Raw genomic sequence first — 19,513 nt, forward strand, 5'->3', positions numbered from 1 at the left:
GCGACCTGCAGGTGCCCTTAATCCTCCCAACGAAAGAAGCACCGGCACATGACCCTGCAAGAATGCTTCATCCCTGGCTCGGGGGGCGGGCAGGTGGATGGACGGACAGACAAAGCACGTCGAGGATGTCTCTGCGCTCCTCCCACTTCCCCTTCCTGGTGTTTCCACCATGTGAACGGCTCTTTCTCTGCAGCTCCTCTCAAAGGCTCGCTTGCCTGTGGTGGGCATCAACCCTAAGTTCACTGTGGCCCGTGGATCTCAGGCAGTAAGCATTGTGGGGCCTCGCCATTTTCCATCCCCCTGCCACAACCCCAACCATTTCACAGGCAGAGAAATGGAGATTCTCTGAGATCACACCAAATCAGGAGTGGCTGAGGTCATCATCGTGAGCACAAACACCATGGAGCACTTAGTAATGTCCCAAACACTCTTCACAAGGTCTGGTGAGCAAGGTATGCATCACCTCCATTTTACAGATGACAAAGTGGGGTGCAGGAAGGTGAGGTCCAGTGGTTCACACCAAGAAGCGGCAACACCAGGGCTGGAACCCAGGCAACTTCTCTCCAGAGCCCACGCTCATAAATGCTACCTGTTCCACTGCTCCTCCAGAAGGGACTAGGATCCAGGCCTCTGCCTCCTGGGCTACTCCTCTCATGCATGCTGAGGCCTCTGGGTCATTCCCCAAGGGCTTTGTGAAGGGCCTGCCAGGGCAAGGGGAGCACTTCTGACAGCTACGGCCCCACCAGCCCAGGGGTCCGCTCAGAGAACACAGCAAGGAGGTGAGCCCCAACTCACCCCAGTTACTGAACATTCCCCTCCCCTAGCCTGAGCCTCAGCCTCCCCTTAAATACAGAGGGGCTGGGTCAGAGGAGCTGGAGGTCCCACTTGCCTCTGAGGCCACAGGCATGCTGCTCAGTGTTCAGAGTGGCCGAGCTGCTCCTCCAGCTCCTCCGAAAGCAGAGGGTGCCGCTCCAGGCGGCACCTCCCACCACCCCCAGGCTGGGCCAGGGCTCCCAGCTTCCCATCCTGCTCAAGCCTCCCCCACCCTCAGGTAAGCACCCCTGTCCTGCCTCCTTCGGGCCTAATGGTACTTGCCACATCTGGCTGCTGCTGCCTTGAGGGAGAAGGGGCTTCAAGAGGTACCTATGTAGTCCCCAACCCCCACCATGAGGGCAGCCTCAGAAGCTGTCTAAAGACGCATCACCACTGCAGACCACACACTCCTGAACCTGGGCCCCAGTGACCACGAGTGGAGAAACCTGTGTCTTTCCAATCATCACCACACCCCTTTGAATCAGGGTGGTCAGGAACCCATCTGTCTTCCTGCAGGTCTGACCGCCCCCAACCATGGCTCCTCAAAGCTATTCGGGGTAAGGCTCAAAGCCAGAGAGGGGCTTGACTCACTTGGTTCTGATGCAGAGCTCGAGGGGGGGGACAAGGTCGTTGTCTGTGTCATCAGAGATGGTTTGGGTGGTATCTGGGAAGGAGGAGAGAGGCACACAACACGTCACCCAGGGCCCTGCACTCACCCTGAGGTCAGCACAGACCACTCCCGGGACCCGACCCCCTCATCTCCATCTCAACTGGACCCACCTTCATCCCTGACATCCGTTCTCATCTGCACAACTCACTGGTCCCCACCCAAGTCCCACTTGAGCTACCACAATACTCTTTCTAAAGACACTTCTTATCTTACCACCCCGATTCCAAAACCTTCCATGGCTCCCCACTGCCTGAAGAATACATCCAAACTGGTCAGCATAGTATTCAGGGCTCTTCACCATGGGGTATAGGCTTTACCCAACACCCTTAATGCCACCCACTGCTCAAGGCCCAGCTCTGGCCGCCTCCTGCAGGAAGGCCCTGCGGGCATTGGCTCTCTGATCCCTCAGTCTGGACGCTGGAGTCTGCACTACTCTCCGTCATGGGGGATGGTGGATATGAACGCTGGTGTCTGTGGCCAGCCTGGAGGCTCCCTGGGGATGGGGGGAGGACCCGCACCAATGGTCAGCCGGATCTGCTCCTGCTGGTTGGCCAGGCCATCGTAGTAGTACAAGTCAAAGAGCCTCTCAGTCCTCCAGTCACGCAGGAGCCCCGGCTGCAGGCTAAAGAGGACGCTGAAGTGACTCTCGCTGCACACCACCCAGATGGGGAACCTCGGGGTCTTCAGGAAGCAGCCAACCTGGATGAGGGAGAGGCCTGATGTGAAGTGCCGTCCCCAGGGAAAGGGGCCAGGGCATTTTTCTGTCTGACCCAAGGCAGGGCTGACCTCAGAGGGGCCCTGCTGAAGATCACGTCTGTGTCTGATACTGGGAGCCCCCATGCTGCTCAGGCCACCGGGCTGTTTCTCAGGGCCATCCCTGCCCTGCCACCCCACCTGCTGCTGCTTGCAGGGCCTCTGCCATACAGACCCGAGACCCGGTCTCACTCGCCCCCTCATCCCCCATATCTAGTGGTTCCCAGTACTGCTCATTCTGCATCCAAGAGCTCCCCCACTGCCAGCCTTTCCTCTTGAGATCCACTCAGCCTCCAACATGTACCGTGGCAGTGACCTCCTAACCAGTTCTTCCCACACCCCTCAAACAAATTCAGCTTGTCCACTAGCCTAGAGCTTGCTTACCCTTGGACAGCTTGCATCTCCCAAATCCCTTATTGGAGCAGAAATAGTTTCCTCCTTCCAGCTCCCAGGGTGCCCACCCACCTCAGCCGAAGCACCTCTGCCTCATGCTCGACAGATCACAGCCTTAAGTTCCAGGAGCCAGAGGTAAGTAAATGTTGGACGAATGAAATCTCTCATGGATGAAGCAGGACTTGAACTAGGACTGTACGATAGACACAGGGAGGCACGGAGCCCTGGGGAGCCAGGAGGGAAAGGTCTGAGTGAGAAGTCTGTGGGGGTGCCAGGAATGGAGGGCCAGAGAAATTCACGGTGCAGCAGGGCACTGAGCTTGCAGCAACACTTGGATAGGGAGCATTCAGAGCAGGGGAATTTCACGGTGGAAGCGTGTTTGCGGAAGACAGATAAGGAGGAATAAGCACCGCGGCCCTCAGCACATTGCTAGCGTCTTGCCTGTAATGGGAAGAGAAGTGACAAGGGCCCCCTGTGAAGCCCCTGACTGCCTGGCCTTCAAGCACTTTCCCCCAGCCCCTGACACTCCTTGGGCGGGGCCTCTCCTGACCCTGGGCCCTGGTTTATTCAGCGATGTACGTGCCACGGGCCAGGCTGATTCTGGCCTAATCCCCACCAGCCCCAGGGAGATGTTTGCATGCTCAGGTATTTACAGCTACAGCCTGTGGATTAAAGAAAGAATGGGAATTATTTTTCCAGTGGGGAGAAGGGCATACTTTTTCCAGAACCCTTCACAGGAGAGTGGTCGAGCAGCTCCCATCTTGGTCTGGGATGTCTCTGACAGCGGGGCTGTGCTCTGAAGGGCCTGAACCAGGTCCCCAGTGAAATTCCTGCACATTTAAAGCTGCCTCCTCCAGAAGGTAGGGGGACAATCTTTACTATGCACTCGTCCTTTCTTCAGGTTCAAGTGTCCCCTCCCCCAACACCAAGGCCTCACCCCAGCCCTGTGTGCCATTCAAGTGGACCGCAGAACTCATTCCTTAGTGAAGTGTGGGGGAATTAGATGTCTTACAGGACGTGGCTGGACGTGCCTAAACCCCACGTAAACTTGGCTTCCATTCCATGCTTCAAAGAGGTTTTTCTGGTGAGGGCATCGCCAGGAACAGGGAACCCTGACACAGGGACCCAGTATTCATTCACGGCAAGGAGAGAGCCCCGAAGCTGACCAGGGAACAGACCTTTGCATAATCAGCCACCCTGAATTTTCCAACAGAGGGACAAAAGCGCAGCTTGCCACGCAGAAATAACCGTCGAGAGATTAAGGGAAAAAAGCTGCCCGAAGAGTTTATAAATGAGTTTCCTCATTCAGGAGCCTCTTTCCAAGTGGGTGACATTTTCCAGAGATGAAATTCACTTCCTTTAAATTCTTGGGTAACCAAAGGCTTGGGGCGAGGCCGGAGTTGGCGGGGGGTGGAGGGGGGGTGCTGGCGGGGGAGGGCCACATTTCCTACAGCACAGTCTGAGGCTTTGTCCTGGTGGGGGAACATGTAGCACAATCAGGGATTACTTAATCTTCTAGGGCGGGGATTGTGAATGGCCTAAAGCCATCCATGGACAGCCAGAGTAGCGCAGGCTGAGGTGGGAGAGGAAGGCAGGTGCAAGTCTGGCAGGGTGTTGGGGGTGGTGGGAAGTTTTGGATTTTAGTTTCTGCATTAGCCTGCTTGGGCTGCCATAACAAATACCACGGACTGGGCAGCTCAGACAGCAGACATTTATTACCTCACAGTTCTGGAGGCTGGAGGTCCGAGTTGCCACCAGGGTTGTTTCTGAAGGCCTTGCCCCCGAGCTTGTAGGTGGTTGCCTTCTCCATGCCTTCAGAAGGCTTTCCTGCTGTGTGACCTGTGTCCTAACCTCCTCTGCTTAGGAGGATACCAGCCACACTGGATTGGGACCCACCCTAGTGGCCTCATTTTACCTTAATCATTTCCTTAAAGGCCAAATACAGTTATTAATACATTCTGAGGTACTGGGGGTCAGAGTTTCAACACAGGAATTTCGGGGAGACATAGTTCAGCTCACAACAGTCTCAGAGGGCTGGAAAACCACTGAGGGTCCAGAGAAAAGGAATGATATGATCGTGCGTGTATTTTTAAAGATCACACTGGCTTCAGTGAAGGGACAGGATTAGATAGGGGGAAAGCGATAGGGACAGGAGCTGAATTTGGCTGGGCTGTCACAGGTGTCAAAATCAGCGATGCCGGTGGCTCTAACCCATGAAAGTGGATGGGCTTGAGAAACAACTTCAGGGGGAGGCACATGTCCTCCTGATGGAGAGGACATGCTCCTGGTTAAGTAAATGGGTGGATGGTGGCCATCTCTGAGCTGGGGAGGATGGGAGGAAGAGGGAGCTTTCACAACTCTGCCTGTCAGGCTGTTTTCCTTTGTGGGCCTCTTTATGAAGACGGCAGTGAACATGCCTTACAGGTCTTGAAAGAAGTGCTGAGGCTAAACTCCCTGTCCCACCCCATCCCTCCTGGACTGTCAGTCCCCCATCACCATCATGACCACAAGCCTGGAGGGACTTGACCTCTAACTGCAGCCTCCAATGCAGTCCACCCCTCGCCGGTGAGCCTTGTCCTGGGCCAGCTGTGGGACTGAGGCAGCGAGCTGGAAGTCAGATGGGCAAGACCAGCCTAGTGGGGTCACAGATAGCCCATGGAGGTCCCATAGGACACAGCCAGGCCGGGCCAGTTACTTATGGCAAGGGTGAGTTTCTCTAGTACAGAGTTTCATCTGTTTCCCCAGGCACAACCTGAGTAGGGGTCATCTGGGCAGCTCACTTTTAGGTAGGACCTCCTCCTCCTACATACTCAGTGAGGGCCCCAGAACCCCAGGCTGCCGTGAGAAGCCTGGAGACAGGCTGCCAGCGAGGGGCTTCACCTGCTAGTGAGTGAACGCTGTGGATGTCATGGCCCAGGCTGTTCCAAATGCCAGTCTTCCCTGTGGCTGTATCTGTGCTGCCCGAGGAGAGGGCCAGGCCAGGCCAGAGCAGGGGCCCTGGCTCTGAGTCCAGGTCTGGGCTTGGGTGCTGGACCACCTTGGACTCCTTCTACGTCCAATGTGGCTAATTGTGTAGGGTCCAAGGGACTTGGGGACAGAAGGGATGGAAGGTGGTGTTAAAGAAAAAGGAAGGGGCTGGGCGCAGTGGCTCACACCTGTAATCCTAGCACTTTGTAAGGTTGAGGTGGGTGGATCCCTTGAGGTCAGGAGTTCAAGACCAGCCTTGCCAATATGGTGAAACCCCATCTCTACTGTAAAAAAAAAAAATTAGCATGCCCCTGTAATCCCAGCTACTCAGGAGGCTGAGGCAGAAGAATTGCTTGAACCCAGGAGGCAGAGGTTGCAATGGGCTGAGATCACTCCAGCATGAGTGACAGAGTGAGACCTTGCCTCAAAAAAAAAAAAAAAGAAGAAGAAGAAGAAGAGGCAAGGGCTTTGTCTGAGCTGCCGGGCCCTGAGCCTTCAGTGGAAGGCAGGGTTGAGGCCCAGCCCTCAGTGAGCTCATGGAGGAGGAAAGGAGGCCAGGGCTCCTTCCTTAGTGAGCTTGCAGTTGCAAGGCAGAGGAAGGAAGCATCCACCTACTGCAGGGAAACAAAACTCCCAGTCCTCAACTGAGCACAGAACAGCAGAGGGTCTATGTGGATCCAAGAAGCCCACGAGGAGGGGAGATGGCTGTAGGGCCTGAATTTCTTCAACAGTCCTTTTATTCCAAGGGAAGGATAACCCCAACTGGTTTTCCCATCAAGTACCCTGCACAGACCACAGCAAAATAGTTTACTCTCTGACCAACGCCCTCCACCCAAGAATGAAACCAGAGCTCCTGGTGAGCCTGGGAATTCCATGAACCTGGCCAAGGTTACCTCTCTTGGCCCGTGGAATTTTGAGCTGAATACTTTCAGAGCACACCCAGGGTCTGGTGCTCGAGAGCCCTGGTGCTTCTCACCAGCCACATTCCTGGGCTCCCTCCTGACACCAGCACAGCCAGGAAGTAGCCACTCTCATTCTTTCTTACCCCAAGTCTTTGGGACCCAGAAGTCTGCTTTTGGCATGCTGGGGGTATCACCCAGAGAGGGGATCTGGGGAGGGGGCTGCACCACATGGTTCATTAGCAAGACACAGCACATCCCCACATATGGGAAGGGTGGGTAAAACTGAGCCCTGGCTTAAAACCCTAGTCTTTTTCCACCCTGAAAATCCAGGGTAGAATCGCCTGGCACCATCTGCATGGCCCCGCTGAGTCAATCTCTGTGTCCTGGTTCTGAGGATATGTGGTGAATGAGGCCTCATCCAGACCCTCCAAGAATCTTTGCAGGGCGTGGTCACTGTGAAAAGCGCTCCTGCTGCCCCTCAGGACAACCCTTCCCATTTAATCGACCACAGAGCAATGGACTCTCTGAAGCCATGGAAAGCAACGCTCAGAGAAAGTTTCCATGGCAGCTAGAAGAAGAAGGCAGGGTCCAGTGCTCCTCTGCCCGGCTCCCTCAGTCCCTGGCCACATTCCCCAGAGGTACAGTCACCCATGCTCTGTCCAGCTTTACCTGGCGGCCCAGCCCTTTCTGAGCCCTTGGCTGCAGTGACACAGGATGCAGAGGGACCACACGCCAGCAAACAGGATGTGTGAGGCCTACTATGGGTTGAACTGTGCCTCCGAAAAGATATGCTGAATCCTAGCCCCCAGTACCTCAGAATGTGACTGTATTTGGACACAGGGTTGTTGCAGGCATAATTAGTTAAGACGAGGTCATGTGGGAGTAGGGTGGGCCTTTAATCCAATTAATCCAATATGACTGAGGTCTGTATAAGAAAAGACACACAGGGAGAAGGTGGCCCTATGATGATGGATGGAGGCAGAGACTGGAGTGATACATCTATAGAAGCATCACCATACGGTCAAGGAACGCCAAGGATTGCCGGAAAACACCAAGAGCTAGAAGAGACAAGGAAGGATTCTCCTTATGGGTTTCAGAGGGAGCATGGCCTTTCTGACACCTTGATCTTAGACTTCCAGCCTCCAGAACTGTGAGACAGTAAGTTTCTGTTGTTTCAAGCCACCGAGTCTGTGGTACTTTGTTAGGCAGCCCTAGGAAACTAACACAAGGCCTAAGACCTCAAGTTCCTGTCCCTTGGGAAGGCTCCCCCACCATACAGACACCAGCTGCAGCCACTGTGACCCACAATCACAGTAGAAATCCCTCAAAGTCCTTTTCAAACAATCTTCCCCAGAACACGGTATCAGCTGGCTTTGGGTCTGAATTACAGGCCTGTAGCCACAGCAGAGAAGCTGTACTTCTTCCCAAGCCCTCTGTGATTCCAACTGGACCCGAATTTCAGCCAGCTCTGAGAAGTGGAGTCCAGCTTTCCTTCCCCGCTTCCCTCCTTCTCATTGCTCCAGGGAGCCAGGCTCCCCTACTTGTGGTGAACGTCAGCATCTGGGTACCTGGCACACGTTGTAATGTTCAAAGAGAGATAAGAAGCCAATATCACTGCGTGCAGCAATGCCTCTGAGAAGTGTGATGTTCCCGTCCCCAGAATCCAGCTCAACCACATCGTTGAAAACGTTGGACACAGCTTTCCCAGTCAGGAGCAGATTGACAAGTTCCTGCAGATGAGAGAAAGGGGAAAGGCTCATCAAGTCTGAATCAGTTACTGAAAGGGTGGAGAGGAGACGGGGGAAAGAGAAAAAGGTTGGAGAAGGAAGGAAAGCAAGGAGGAAGAGAGACTGAGAGCAGAGGAGGCTATGACTTCAATTTTTCCACAAGCCCTGTAGGAAAGGCACCAACTTTTCTCATCAAGGTAACTCCAGGCACCCATCCACCTTTATTCCACAAGCACTCATTGAGTACCAGCCATTCACAGGACCCTGTCCTATGCTGTAGGCTACTGGGGGCACTGGTGAGAGGGTGAGACATGGCTCTTGACATGCACTTTGCGTCTAGACTGGGGAGTCAGGTGCATGCCTGCACGTTGACTCACAATGCAGGATGTGGCTGGGGCTGTAAAAATGTGTGCATGGAGTACTCTGGAGCCAGATGAATACAAGGCCACATGACCGAGTCAGGGCAACTTTAAGGAGAAGTGACATTTGGGTGAGTCTTAAACGATGTTATTTTTTAAAGAAACCTTTTTATTTTGAAATAATTTTAGATTCAAAAGAAGTTGTAAAAATAGTACAGAGAGTTCCTGTGTACCCTTCACCCAGCTTCCCCCAATGATAACATCTTACATAACCAGAGTACATTATCTCAACCAGGAAACTGACCACGGTGCAGTACCAATAACTAAACTCCAGGCCTTGTTTGAACTTCGTCAGTGACGGTGGGGTTTTAACAGGGCAGGGAGAGCCAAGGAAGGTATTTCAGTAGGCAGCAGAACAGAAGCAGAGAGGTGGGAGTAGGAAGCCCAAGTCTGAGTTCTAGCTCTGCCTCTGCCGTTGTCTTACTGCGTGGTATGAGGCATTTGGTGGCCTTGTGACTCAGGCCACACACCTGGTAAACCAACAAGCATGCCAACCTTGGAACTTGGAGACAGTGACATGTGGAGCAACATTCCTCCAGCAGTCACCTGCAACCCATGCCTCCCACATTTTGGTACCAACATGGCTGGAAGGTCCCTTCCTTATACAGGGTAACCAGGGGTCCAACCTCCTGTTAGGAGTGGAGAAAATGGGGCTCACAGGCGGGTTACCCAAGCCACACAGCCCATTAGTGCCAGAGCTGAGCTTTGGCTCTCTCTGTCCCAGGTGACTTCCCTCTTCCCCCAACCCTGTTACTCTCATGGTACTATCTGCTTGGGCACAGATTCAAGATGAAGGGTGGCCTCTAAGGGCCTGCTGAGAAGGAATTTGAGCAAGCCCAGCCCCAGCACTAGGGCAGGCAGGTCTCTCTGTCTCATCCACCTTTTGCCACAGCTGGCACTGCCTGTGAGGCAAGAAGGCAGGCATCACTCCCATGGTGGAACACGTAGGAATGGCCAGAACGGCCCTTGACCAGTGTAAACTCTGGAGGGCAGAGTTTATAGAGGCGTTTTCCCCTGAATTGTGAAAATGACATCAGGGGTTAATAAATCCCTCAGTTAACACCAACACCCCTGCCCCAGTGATAGTAAAAGAGGCCTCCTCTGATGGCCGCAGAGGGACCTCCATTGGAGGGAGATACTAAAGGGGACTTATTGTGTCCTTGTAGAGGAAATGAGACACAAGAATTTGGAGGAAATGTCTGCTGTAAAATACTGCACCTCAGGGGCAGCAGCTGCTGAGAAAGGCACAGCATTTTTCAGGCAAGTTCGAGTTTTCCCATCTGGTTTTTCAAGAGGAATAAAAGGCCCTGCTCCCTGATCTGGGTCTAAAACCTTCCTCATAGCAGGAAGTCTTCTTGAGATGGTGGAGAAGGGGCATCGGGCCTCTCCCTGCTCCTAGACTCAAAAGTCACACAATGGCAAAGCTCAGCAGTCCCTTCCTACTGAGTGTGGTCTGTGAACCAGCAGAATCACCCTCCCCAGGGAACCTGATAGAAACTGAGAATCTCAGGCCTCAGCCCAGACCCACTGAATCTGAGCCTGCTCTTCAACAAGACCCCTATGGGATTCATTCAAAGTGTAAGAAGCCCTGGTCCAGTCCAAATGCCTCTTGTACAAATGAGGAAGCTGACGCGCAGGAGGGGAAAAAGACTGCCCCAGCTCATATTGTGAGTGAAACAGAGAACAGGGCTTGGGACCCAGCCCCAGACTCTGATCTGGGCTCCTCTGCACCCTGCTTGACTGCCCACACCTGGGCAGCATCCTTCTCTGCCCCAGAAAAGGGGAAGCTCCCATGGGGCAGGCAGGTCCCTGGAGTGAGAGTGGGGCCACCCCGGGCAGCCAGAAGAGTAGCCACTTCCCATGAGGCCTTCCTCTAGGGTGGTGGGCAGCAGCCAACCCCCCAGTCCCTCTGTGGGTGCCCTGGACAAACCATGGGCCCCAAGCTTGCCTTGTATGGTACCCAGGTAGGTTTCCAGAGCTGGACGTAAGTGAGCCAGGACCCCCAGGACAACTGAGTCCTCAGTTGGACCCAGAAGATGTGCAGCTCTATCCAGCCCATCCATGCTATGCATTTTGGCCCCCCATGTGCTGAGAGCCAGATTTCACTGTGGCCTATGTGGCCACTCTGGGAGGCCTCATCATGGGGAGAAAGGCATGGATAGAAGCCAGGTGTAGAGCTGAGCTCCCAGTTTTGATGTTCACTAGGTAACATCTTGAAAAGGTCCCTTCCCTGGTGTCACCCGAGTGACTGAGAGGATCGATGACAAGCAACTGCTCTCAGGGTCTTCTCTGCCCCTGTGAGGTCCACTGAGGGCCCCTTTGTAACGATGCAGAGGGAAGGGTGGCTATAAAGACAACACCTTGTGCAAACATAGAAGGGGCCAGAGCCATCATCTCCCCAACTGGACCCAGGGTCCCCCGGCCCATGCCTGAGACATTACTCCCCGCGTCCTGGGCTCTGGGCTGTGTAGCACTTTGGTCTGAGTTCAGCCTCTTTTGCATCCTCTGCAGCTCTGGGCACATAGATCAGTGCACAGAAAGCTGTCCAGAAACAGACAGGAAACTGAACTCTCTTTCTAGGTCTCCGTGACACGACAGTGAAACCCAGCAGAGGTAGGCATGTGAAAGCCGCGTGGAGAGTGTTGGCAGAGGCAAGAAAGACTTGCCTTTTTCTTGGGCAAGAAGAGGGAGAAGGACACCTCCCTCTCGGAGAGACAGAGGAGGGGGAAAGACCACCTGGGCCCCACAGCGCTCCTGACCTGTGTACAGTAGCCATGTGCTCCAATCAGGTGGCTGGTGGGGACATCAAAGTCCTGGCGGATGCTGGAAAACACAAGAAGAAGCATTGTTAGCACAGCTCTGCCTGACCCAGGTTGCAAACCTCACTAGGTGACCAGGCACTCCCCTTGGGTTCCAGGCTAAGACCCAGAATTCCAGATTTGGAGGGAACCTGAGCGCTCTGTTCTGTGCCCTCCATGGAGGAGGCTCCCACCCAGAAGGGATGGAGCTAGAGCCCAGGCCTCCTAAAGTAGAGCTCACTGCGTTCTCTGGACAATGGCCTCCACTCCAGTCTCACCAGAGCTCTGCCTACACCAGAGAACAGCAACTGAAGCGTGACACAGAAGAGAGGACCCTGGGTTTGGAATCCAGTGTCCTGAATTCACATCTCAACTGTCACTACCAATGGTGAAGACTGAGGAACCCTCTTCCACCTCTGAGCCTCAGTCTGCCAGCCTGTAAAATGGGAGGAATGCACTCTAATGTTTCCTTGAATTATACAGTAACAGTCACTACCACCTGCTCCTGCACCAGGCACCGTACACATGTTATTCCCTAAAACCCTTCGAGAAAACCAAGCCTCAGAGAAGGGATGTCTTGCTCAAGGGTGCCCGGCTCTGAGGCCTGTGCCTCCAACCCATGGTACCACTGTGGTTCCACCCTCCGAATGGGGTCCTTCAAAAGGTGCAAGGTGAACACCTCCTTTGCTGAAGACATTGCCCAAACTGAAAGAAATGGGCTGAGCACTGCTAGGCACCGGAACAACTCAGTATCCCGGTAAGCAGAGGTCTGCCACACATGAGGCAGAAAACCCTCCCAAGTCTCCGTCCTCCTTCCCGGCTTGCTGTCATGCTAGGAAGCCTGCCATTAGGACACGGTTCCTTTTAGCCACCCCAAGGTAAATCCCTCTGGGAGATGAAAACTGTTGAACGGAGCCCTGTAAGGAGCACACAGGCAAGGAGATGCTATCTAGTCACTGTGCTCAGCAGGTGGCAACTGCAACCCCCAGCCCCAAGTGAAGAGGGAATTCCTGTCTCTATTTTATAGATGTGGGAAGAAGTACAGAGAAGCTGGCTCTGGGGGGCAAGGTGAGGCCAGGGAGCCTGGGTCCCAGGCCTGTCCCCCTCACTTCTGCACATGACCCTGGGGGGCACACACAGCCCTGGGAGTCACACTTGAACCTGGGGGTCACATGCAGCCCTTGGGGGTACACATGACCCAGGGGGGTACACACAACCCTGGGGGGCACACATGGCCCTGGGGGGTACACACGACCCTGAGAGGTACACTTGACTCTGGGAGGCACAAACGACCCTGGGGGGCACACACAGCCACCCAGCACTGTGTCCAGGGCCTGGTCCCCTTCCTTCAAACACATCCCAAAGAGAGAGGCCAGGTATAAGATTTAGAGAGGCGACCCAGGGGTAGGAAGGGCTTAGCAATCAGAACATTTATTTTTCCTTTCAGTGGAAGAGAAGAGAAACTTGGTCTCAATTTATGCTTTAAATCTAAGCTCTGCCATAAGCCTACAAGCCTAAAATACACGCCTGGGTCTCTGCTTCCAAAACAAGTTTAGAAACTCAAGCTCCACAATACTTGGGGAAAACGCTTGCTTATGGTTTTTAATAACCACGGCCAAACACGGAAGGTTTATGATCCACATGAGAAGATGAGCTGGGGTTACCCTTGCAGGAGCTTGCAGAGAACCACTAAGGCTTGGGGGTCTTCAGGGAAGGGTGGTTGAGGCTCACCCACCACAGATAGCCCAGCAGGCCTGGGAAGGAGCCAGCTGGGAGTGACTCACAGCAGAGCGTAGCATTCAGCTGGCACCAGCTCAGGCAGAAGAATTGATGGAAATGCTCTCCGCAGCATATACAAGCATCTTCTGAAGAGAAGAAAATAACCTCAAAAGGGTCCTGGAGGGGGGGCGATAAGCATCACTGGCCCCATGCCACCCGGAGCTTTCAGAAGCAGTCCTATCTTTATAAGCTCATAGCCTCGTGTTCACCCAGCGGGCTCGAGAGCCTGCGTCAGCTGGGAGCAGGGGGACAAGCAGAAAGGACAATGGGAGGAAATGGTAATTGCATCCTTAGGTGCAAACACGATGGGAAATTCAGCAGTGCGCTGGAATCTTAAAAGGGAGGAACATCTGCATTTCACATCAGGGCATGAGAGAGAGAGAGACGCCAAGGAGTAGCTTATGGTTTAAGAGATTTACAACTTTGGCAAATCTAGATGCCCAGACCTCCCTCTAGGGAAATTCTCTGGAGAGCTGAGTGTGAGGAGGCCTTGAGCAGAGGAACAACAGCCTCAGCACTGCCCGGAGAGAAGGTAATCCACATGGCTAGTCCCAGCCTGCTGTGTGGCCTCGGTCTCCCCTCCTGCAGCATGAGGGGCCTGGAGAAGATGAGAGGTGTAATGGGATGAACTGTGTCCCCTTACAATTTATATGTTGAAGTCCTAACCTCCAGCACCTCGGAATGTGTGTTTGGAAATAGAGCCTTTTAAGGGGTGACTAAGTTAAAATGAGGCCATTAGGGTGGGCCCTAATCCAATGTGACTTGGAAGAAGAGGAAATCTGGACACACAGAGGGACACCAAAGATGCACACGCACAAGCGAAAGACGAAGGTACCATCTACCACTGTGGTTCCACCCTCAGAATGGGGTCCTTCCAAAGGTGCAAGGTGAACATCTCCTTTGCTGAAGACACTCCCCAAACTGAAAGAAATGGGCTGAGCACTGCTAGGCACCGGAACAATTCAGTATCCCGGTAAGCAGAGGTCTGCCACACGTGAGGCAGAAAACCCTCCCAAGTCTCCATCCTCCTTCCCGGCTTGCTGTCATGCTAGGAAGCCTGCCATTAGGACACGGTTCCTTTTAGCCACCCCAAGGTAAATCCCTCTGGGAGATGAAAACTCTGTTGAACAGAGCCCTGTAAGAAGCACACAGGGAAGGAGCTGTGTGGACCCAGTGAGAAAGTGGCCACCTGCAAGCCCGGGAGAGAGGTCTGACAAGGTACCAACCCTCTGGCACCTTGATCTTGGACTTCTTGCCTCCAGGGCTGTGAGACACGAATGTCTGTCATTATGGCAGCCCTAGAAACCAACACAAGTGGCCTCCAACATCTTTTTAGATTCAGAGCCCTTTCTTCAAATGAAATATTACAGGCAGAAGCCCACTACATGACTCACATGGGATGAAGGCAGTGTGGAGGCTTGTCCCATCCTTCTCCTCTATCAGCCCCTGGATCTCCAAGGACATGCAGCAACCTAGGAGCAGGGGCCATCTGAGCCACAGCTGTGACTGTCCCTTACCCAGGACTGACTTAACCATCCAGTCTAATGGGTAGCTGTCTCCTTCATGTACTCCTGAGGGCTGGATAGCCCTGGGCCCTCAGAGAGTTCTGCACAGCCTGAGGAACCAGGCACCAAGCTGGATGACACAAGCCAGGAGGGCCCAGGACCAGACAAAATGGAAGCTGTCCTACACTGGGGGCCCCTCCAGGGAGCAGAGCTTGCTGGGATTTCAGTCCAACAAGCACAAAGGAGGAGTGGGCTGGACCAGGGGGTGGAAACTCACAGAATAGGCTTGGCTCTGGCTGCCCTAACACCAACCTCCGCAGCATTCTGGGAGCGAAGGGTCAGAACCCTGAACCAAGGGTCTGGGGTGATGATCTAGCCTCTGGGGATGTCTGTATCACCCAAAGACAGAGGAGGAGGAACAGAGAGCTTTGCCCAGGATGTCAGCAAGGTCCAAACCTCCCAACTCTGTCCATAATCTGGAGGTCCCTGAGATGCTATGTTGTATCAAGAAACAGAACAAAGGGGATATCAGGGCTGCGAGAGTTTGCAAGGCTTGGAATTTTGCAGAAGGTAAGATGAATGCCCAGAGAGAGTACAGAACTGGCCCTGAGTTAGTGACAGATGTCAGCTCAGACTCAGGGCCCTCTGCTTCCCTTCTCCACTTGCCCTCTGTCCATACATCCCAGAAGGCGAAGAGGCTCTGCCACTGAGCAGGCTGCACAGTGCATGGGCCTTGAATCTGCACAGTCTCAGGCACCTTCAAATGCATCTTTCTCTCAAAAGCCTTGTAAAGCCAGGAGAGTAAGACCACCATCTTTGTTTTACTGATGGGGAAACTGAGGTCCAGTCAGTAAAAAGGACTTGTGGTTTTGTGGTCACACAGAGTAGGCAGGACTAGGACTCTGTCCCTAGTACCAACATCACAGTGTCTGCTGTGGCCGGAAATATGGGATGATCAGCCAGGCCAGCCAGCTCGAACCAAGCCCTGGAGTCCCAAAGCCCTGCCCCTAGCCCCCACCATTGCTGGCTCAGGCACAGCTCGCCCTTTCATCTAAAAGCCTCGCTGTGTGAATCTGGGCATGTGGTATAAAAGCTTCTGAATAAGAAGGAAAATAAGTCCAAGTGGCCTAGAGACCAGGTCCCAGCCTACAGGCACAGCCATTCACCAGCATCCACTTGGCCCCTGACTGGTGAGTGACCTCAGGCATGTCCTGACCTCTCTCAGTTTGTGTCTTCACTTAGAAAACCAGAGGACTGGAGCAAGAAACCTCTAGGGGCCTCCTAGGATGTGCACAAGTGTGCCTGGTCCATGACCCTATTGAAAACACCAAGCCCGAAGTAGGCAGTACTTACCCTGGGGAGACCCAACCAGCCATCCCCCCTCCACCTGGCCACTAGGGCACCAGGCCCTGGAGGAACCCTGTCCCACCAGGCCAGCTCCTGCTTGCCCTTCCCAGAAACTGACCCTTGACCACGCTTTTCCCACCCGCCAGCAGTGACCTCCAGAGATAACAGCCCTTTCGTGGGGTTTATATTGACTTTTAAGGACAACATCGATAGTGTAAGGGCAGTTGTGGTACAACCAAGAGAACTTGGGCTCTAAAGTCAGAGGGCCCTGGTCAAATCCAATTACTGCCGCTTATCAGTTATTTCCTTCTCTGAGCCTCAGTCTCCCTATTTGCAATACAGGTACGATGACCCCTCCTTCTATTAAAGACTGCTGTGAGAACTGAATGAGATGAACTATATAAGGCATTTGGCATTCAGTAAATGTCACTTCCTTTTTCCTACTATAACAACCATAATAACAAAAAACAAAACAAAACAAAAAACAATGACCAAGAGGTCACGATTCCTGCCATCTCAACCACTCATATCACAGCCAAGAACCCAGAATAAACCGAGACCTCCAAGCCGTTGAAACGGAGCTGTGAATATCTGAAGAGGATTTGGATAGAGCGGATATCAACTGTTTTCCCAGGACGGCCAAGAGGGAGTAGGCAATGAGTCAGAGCAAATGGGTGTCAGGCCCCTTCTGCCACCTGCATTGAGTGACCTTTGGTAAATCGCTTTCCATTTCTGAGTCTCCGGTGTGTCATCCCCTGACAGGGATAACAATAATTACCTCAAAGGGCTGTTGCAATAAGGGACTAGACCATACCAGGTCTTGCAAACTGCAGAGCACCCCACAGGCTAGAGGGTGAAAGTTGTTTCCATTCTCGAAGCAGTAAGAGGAGAGGGCTAGGATGGGAGCCCAGGAGGCAGGGGGAGAGTTGGTGGAAGGCTCTGCAGGACAGAGAAAGAGGGATCTGCAAGGAGGAAGAAGGGAAAGCAGGGGCCCAGGCTCATCAGCAGCTGGCCAAAGCCCTTCCCAAGCTGCCTTCTGCCACCCACCACGTCCAGCTCCTTCCCCCACAGCCAGACCCTCTGCAACTGATCCCTGCAAACCCCTACCAGTGGCCTTTGCCTACTTTGTTCTTGCTGCCTGCCAAAACCCTTCCCATTTATCCCTCAGAGCCCTGCTAAATGTCACCTCCTCTGTAATCTCACTCACCCCAGGGACAGAAATGCCCCATCTCTCCTCCCCTTCCTAAGGATACCCACCAACTGCTTTTCACTCACTTGTCTTGCCTCTCCAGGCGGCAAGGACTTTGAGGGCTAGAACTGGGCTCCAGACCCTGCAGGTGCACAGCAACTGTGCCCCTAAATGACACAAGCCTACCCACACCTACCCCAGGTGACACTGCATGTGACAAAGGCCCTGGTGGAAGAGCTTCCAGGAGCTGGAAGAGGCAGGTGGAAGTGAGCACCCCACCCACACAGTTGAGGCGGGTCTGGCACAGGAGACCCTTCCAGCAGGTTAATTACCTCTCCCTCCTTCTGAGGCCTGTCCTCTTTCTCCGCACACCTGGCCCTTCGTGAACACGTAGGTAAGGTCCCTGGGTGAGTGGGCAGGGGCAGGAGATGCACATAGGACCAAGGATCAGGAGACCTCCCAGCTCTTCAGTGGCATGGGTGTGGCCCCCATTCTCAGCTGTGCCAGGTGGGCCCCTCCCACCCAGCTCTCAGGCTTGGTGTCCATGGCAGAATGACTATCCTCACAGCTCAGTGGCTGTGACTTGCCATCTCAGCAGCCTAGGGGTCTGGCCCAGGCACAGCTGGCTTGCTTTAGCCCAGCCCAGGCCAGCTGCACTGGGAGAGGGAAGCAGGTAGTCAAGCACCCAGCTGGTATGGGCCTATCTAGGGCCTCATTTGCCACCTCTCTTTCTAAGTCAGCAGGCACAGCTGAGCAGCTCCTGTTACCTGCCTCCCACAGTCCAGGGAAGACGATGCAGGCACAGGGTCTTAGACTGAGAGCCAGGAGCCTCGGGTGATGCTGCCAGCTGTGCCATTAACTGACCCTTTACTTCTCAAAGTTCCCACACCTGTAAATGAGATAAGGGTTCCAGCCTGTGGGCCCATCCCTTGGGTTACCACAAGACCACAAAGGCCCAGGATGACAGCAAGGGCCCTTTCCCTCTCTCCTCCACCTCCAGCTCCCGATGAGGCTAAGCCTCCAGATTCAGTCTTCCACAGGGTCAGGGGTCTGCACAGGGTCTCCAGAGGAAGCAAGGCAGAGATCTACAGGACAGAATTTGGCTCCCTGTAAAGGGGCCTAGGGACAGAGGAGCAGGTGGCTCCCAGGGATGGGACCAGGGAGAGAGACAAAGTCAGTGGAAGGAAGTGCAGTCTCAGTGGCGGGCCCACTATTTCCATGACACTGGCATCCATGCCCCCGTGGGTCCACCTTCCATTGTCACCTTGGTCTCTTGAGACATTGCTGAAAATCTTCATTAGTGGGGCCTCTGCCCTAATCTGAATCAGTGTTAAAGTTGGGCTGGAGTTTATTGAGGAAGTTCCTCTCCTCCTGTTTCCCAGCTAAGCTTCAAACCGTCTTAGCACGCTGGGTAGGAAGGACACTTACCCATCCCACCCTGCCTCACATGTGACCTGGGGGAAGACTCAGGTGAGAGAGGGCAAGTGAGCCACAAAGCCGAGGTGTCTGTGCAGAGATGGAGGCCCAGTGGTCAGGCTCCTGGTCTGGGTGGCTCTGTTCACACCTCATTATTCTGGGCTGGCAGAGGCTCAACAGAGTCCCAGGTAAGCTGACGAGCATCCCATGGACCCCTCCCATTCAGAACAGCACATCTGAACCTCCAAGAACCTGTGATTCTCAAGGGGAACAGCCCCTGTTCACATCTCACCCCACGAACCACCCACCCCGTGATTCCCCCTAGAGGGTCTCTGACAGGGTGAGCACTGCCCACACTTGCTGGAACAGAAAGCTTGGTGATCTCTTTTCTCCATTACTGAGAGGAGCCTGGGGGCCTCCATGAAGGCCCAGCCCACCCTAAACTCACATCGGCTCTCCTGTTCTCAGATACTTGTTTCCTGACTCTGCCCTATCCTTTTGCTAGCAGATGTCACGGCCTTCTCTGGGTGGTGACTGCCTTTTGGGGATACCCCATGTCCATATGCCTGTGATGGTGCAGCCCAGGCCTGGCCACGGCAATCACACCAGGAATGGCACCCAGCACCCAGCAGGCTGAGGAGCTGCTGGAGAAGGACTCCCCTGAGCCCACCGTGCAGGAGGACCTTCCTGAGAATACAGCTGGGACAGAGGAGCCAAAAGTGAAGAGACAAAAGAACAGACACCAACTCCCAAAGACAATGTCTGGGTTCCTGGATCCAGCCCCTCTTAAAGCCTGGGCTTCTGATAGGAATCAGTCAGTAGCTTTGTTTCTGCT

At 54.0% G+C, this 19,513-nt stretch overlaps 2 protein-coding genes across 5 annotated transcripts in view; one reads left to right on the top strand and one right to left on the bottom strand.

The window, feature by feature from the left end:
• MINDY4 (MINDY lysine 48 deubiquitinase 4) overlaps positions 1 to 19,513 on the bottom strand; it is a 130,312-nt gene that overhangs the window by 8,134 nt on the left and 102,665 nt on the right. For 2 of the 4 annotated variants that reach the window (XM_015133770.3, XM_077996960.1), the window contains exons 14-17: positions 11,404 to 11,467; positions 8,067 to 8,228; positions 2,002 to 2,182; positions 1,405 to 1,477 (exon numbers count right to left, since the gene is read on the bottom strand). In XM_015133770.3, the coding sequence (XP_014989256.2) occupies positions 1,405 to 1,477; positions 2,002 to 2,182; positions 8,067 to 8,228; positions 11,404 to 11,467 (480 nt within the window). The remainder of the gene's footprint in view (positions 1 to 1,404; positions 1,478 to 2,001; positions 2,183 to 8,066; positions 8,229 to 11,403; positions 11,468 to 19,513) is intronic. The other 2 variants (XM_015133771.3, XM_077996961.1) reach the window with 1 other exon arrangement.
• Positions 1,431 to 19,513, top strand: part of CRHR2 (corticotropin releasing hormone receptor 2) — a 236,713-nt gene continuing 218,630 nt past the window's right edge. Inside the window, exon 1 of the mRNA XM_015133773.3 lies at positions 1,431 to 1,434. The gene's annotated coding sequence lies outside the window, so the exon portion shown is untranslated. The remainder of the gene's footprint in view (positions 1,435 to 19,513) is intronic.

The sequence above is a fragment of the Macaca mulatta genome, chromosome 3 (assembly GCF_049350105.2).
Source record: "Macaca mulatta isolate MMU2019108-1 chromosome 3, T2T-MMU8v2.0, whole genome shotgun sequence".
Classification (NCBI taxonomy): domain Eukaryota; kingdom Metazoa; phylum Chordata; class Mammalia; order Primates; family Cercopithecidae; genus Macaca; species Macaca mulatta.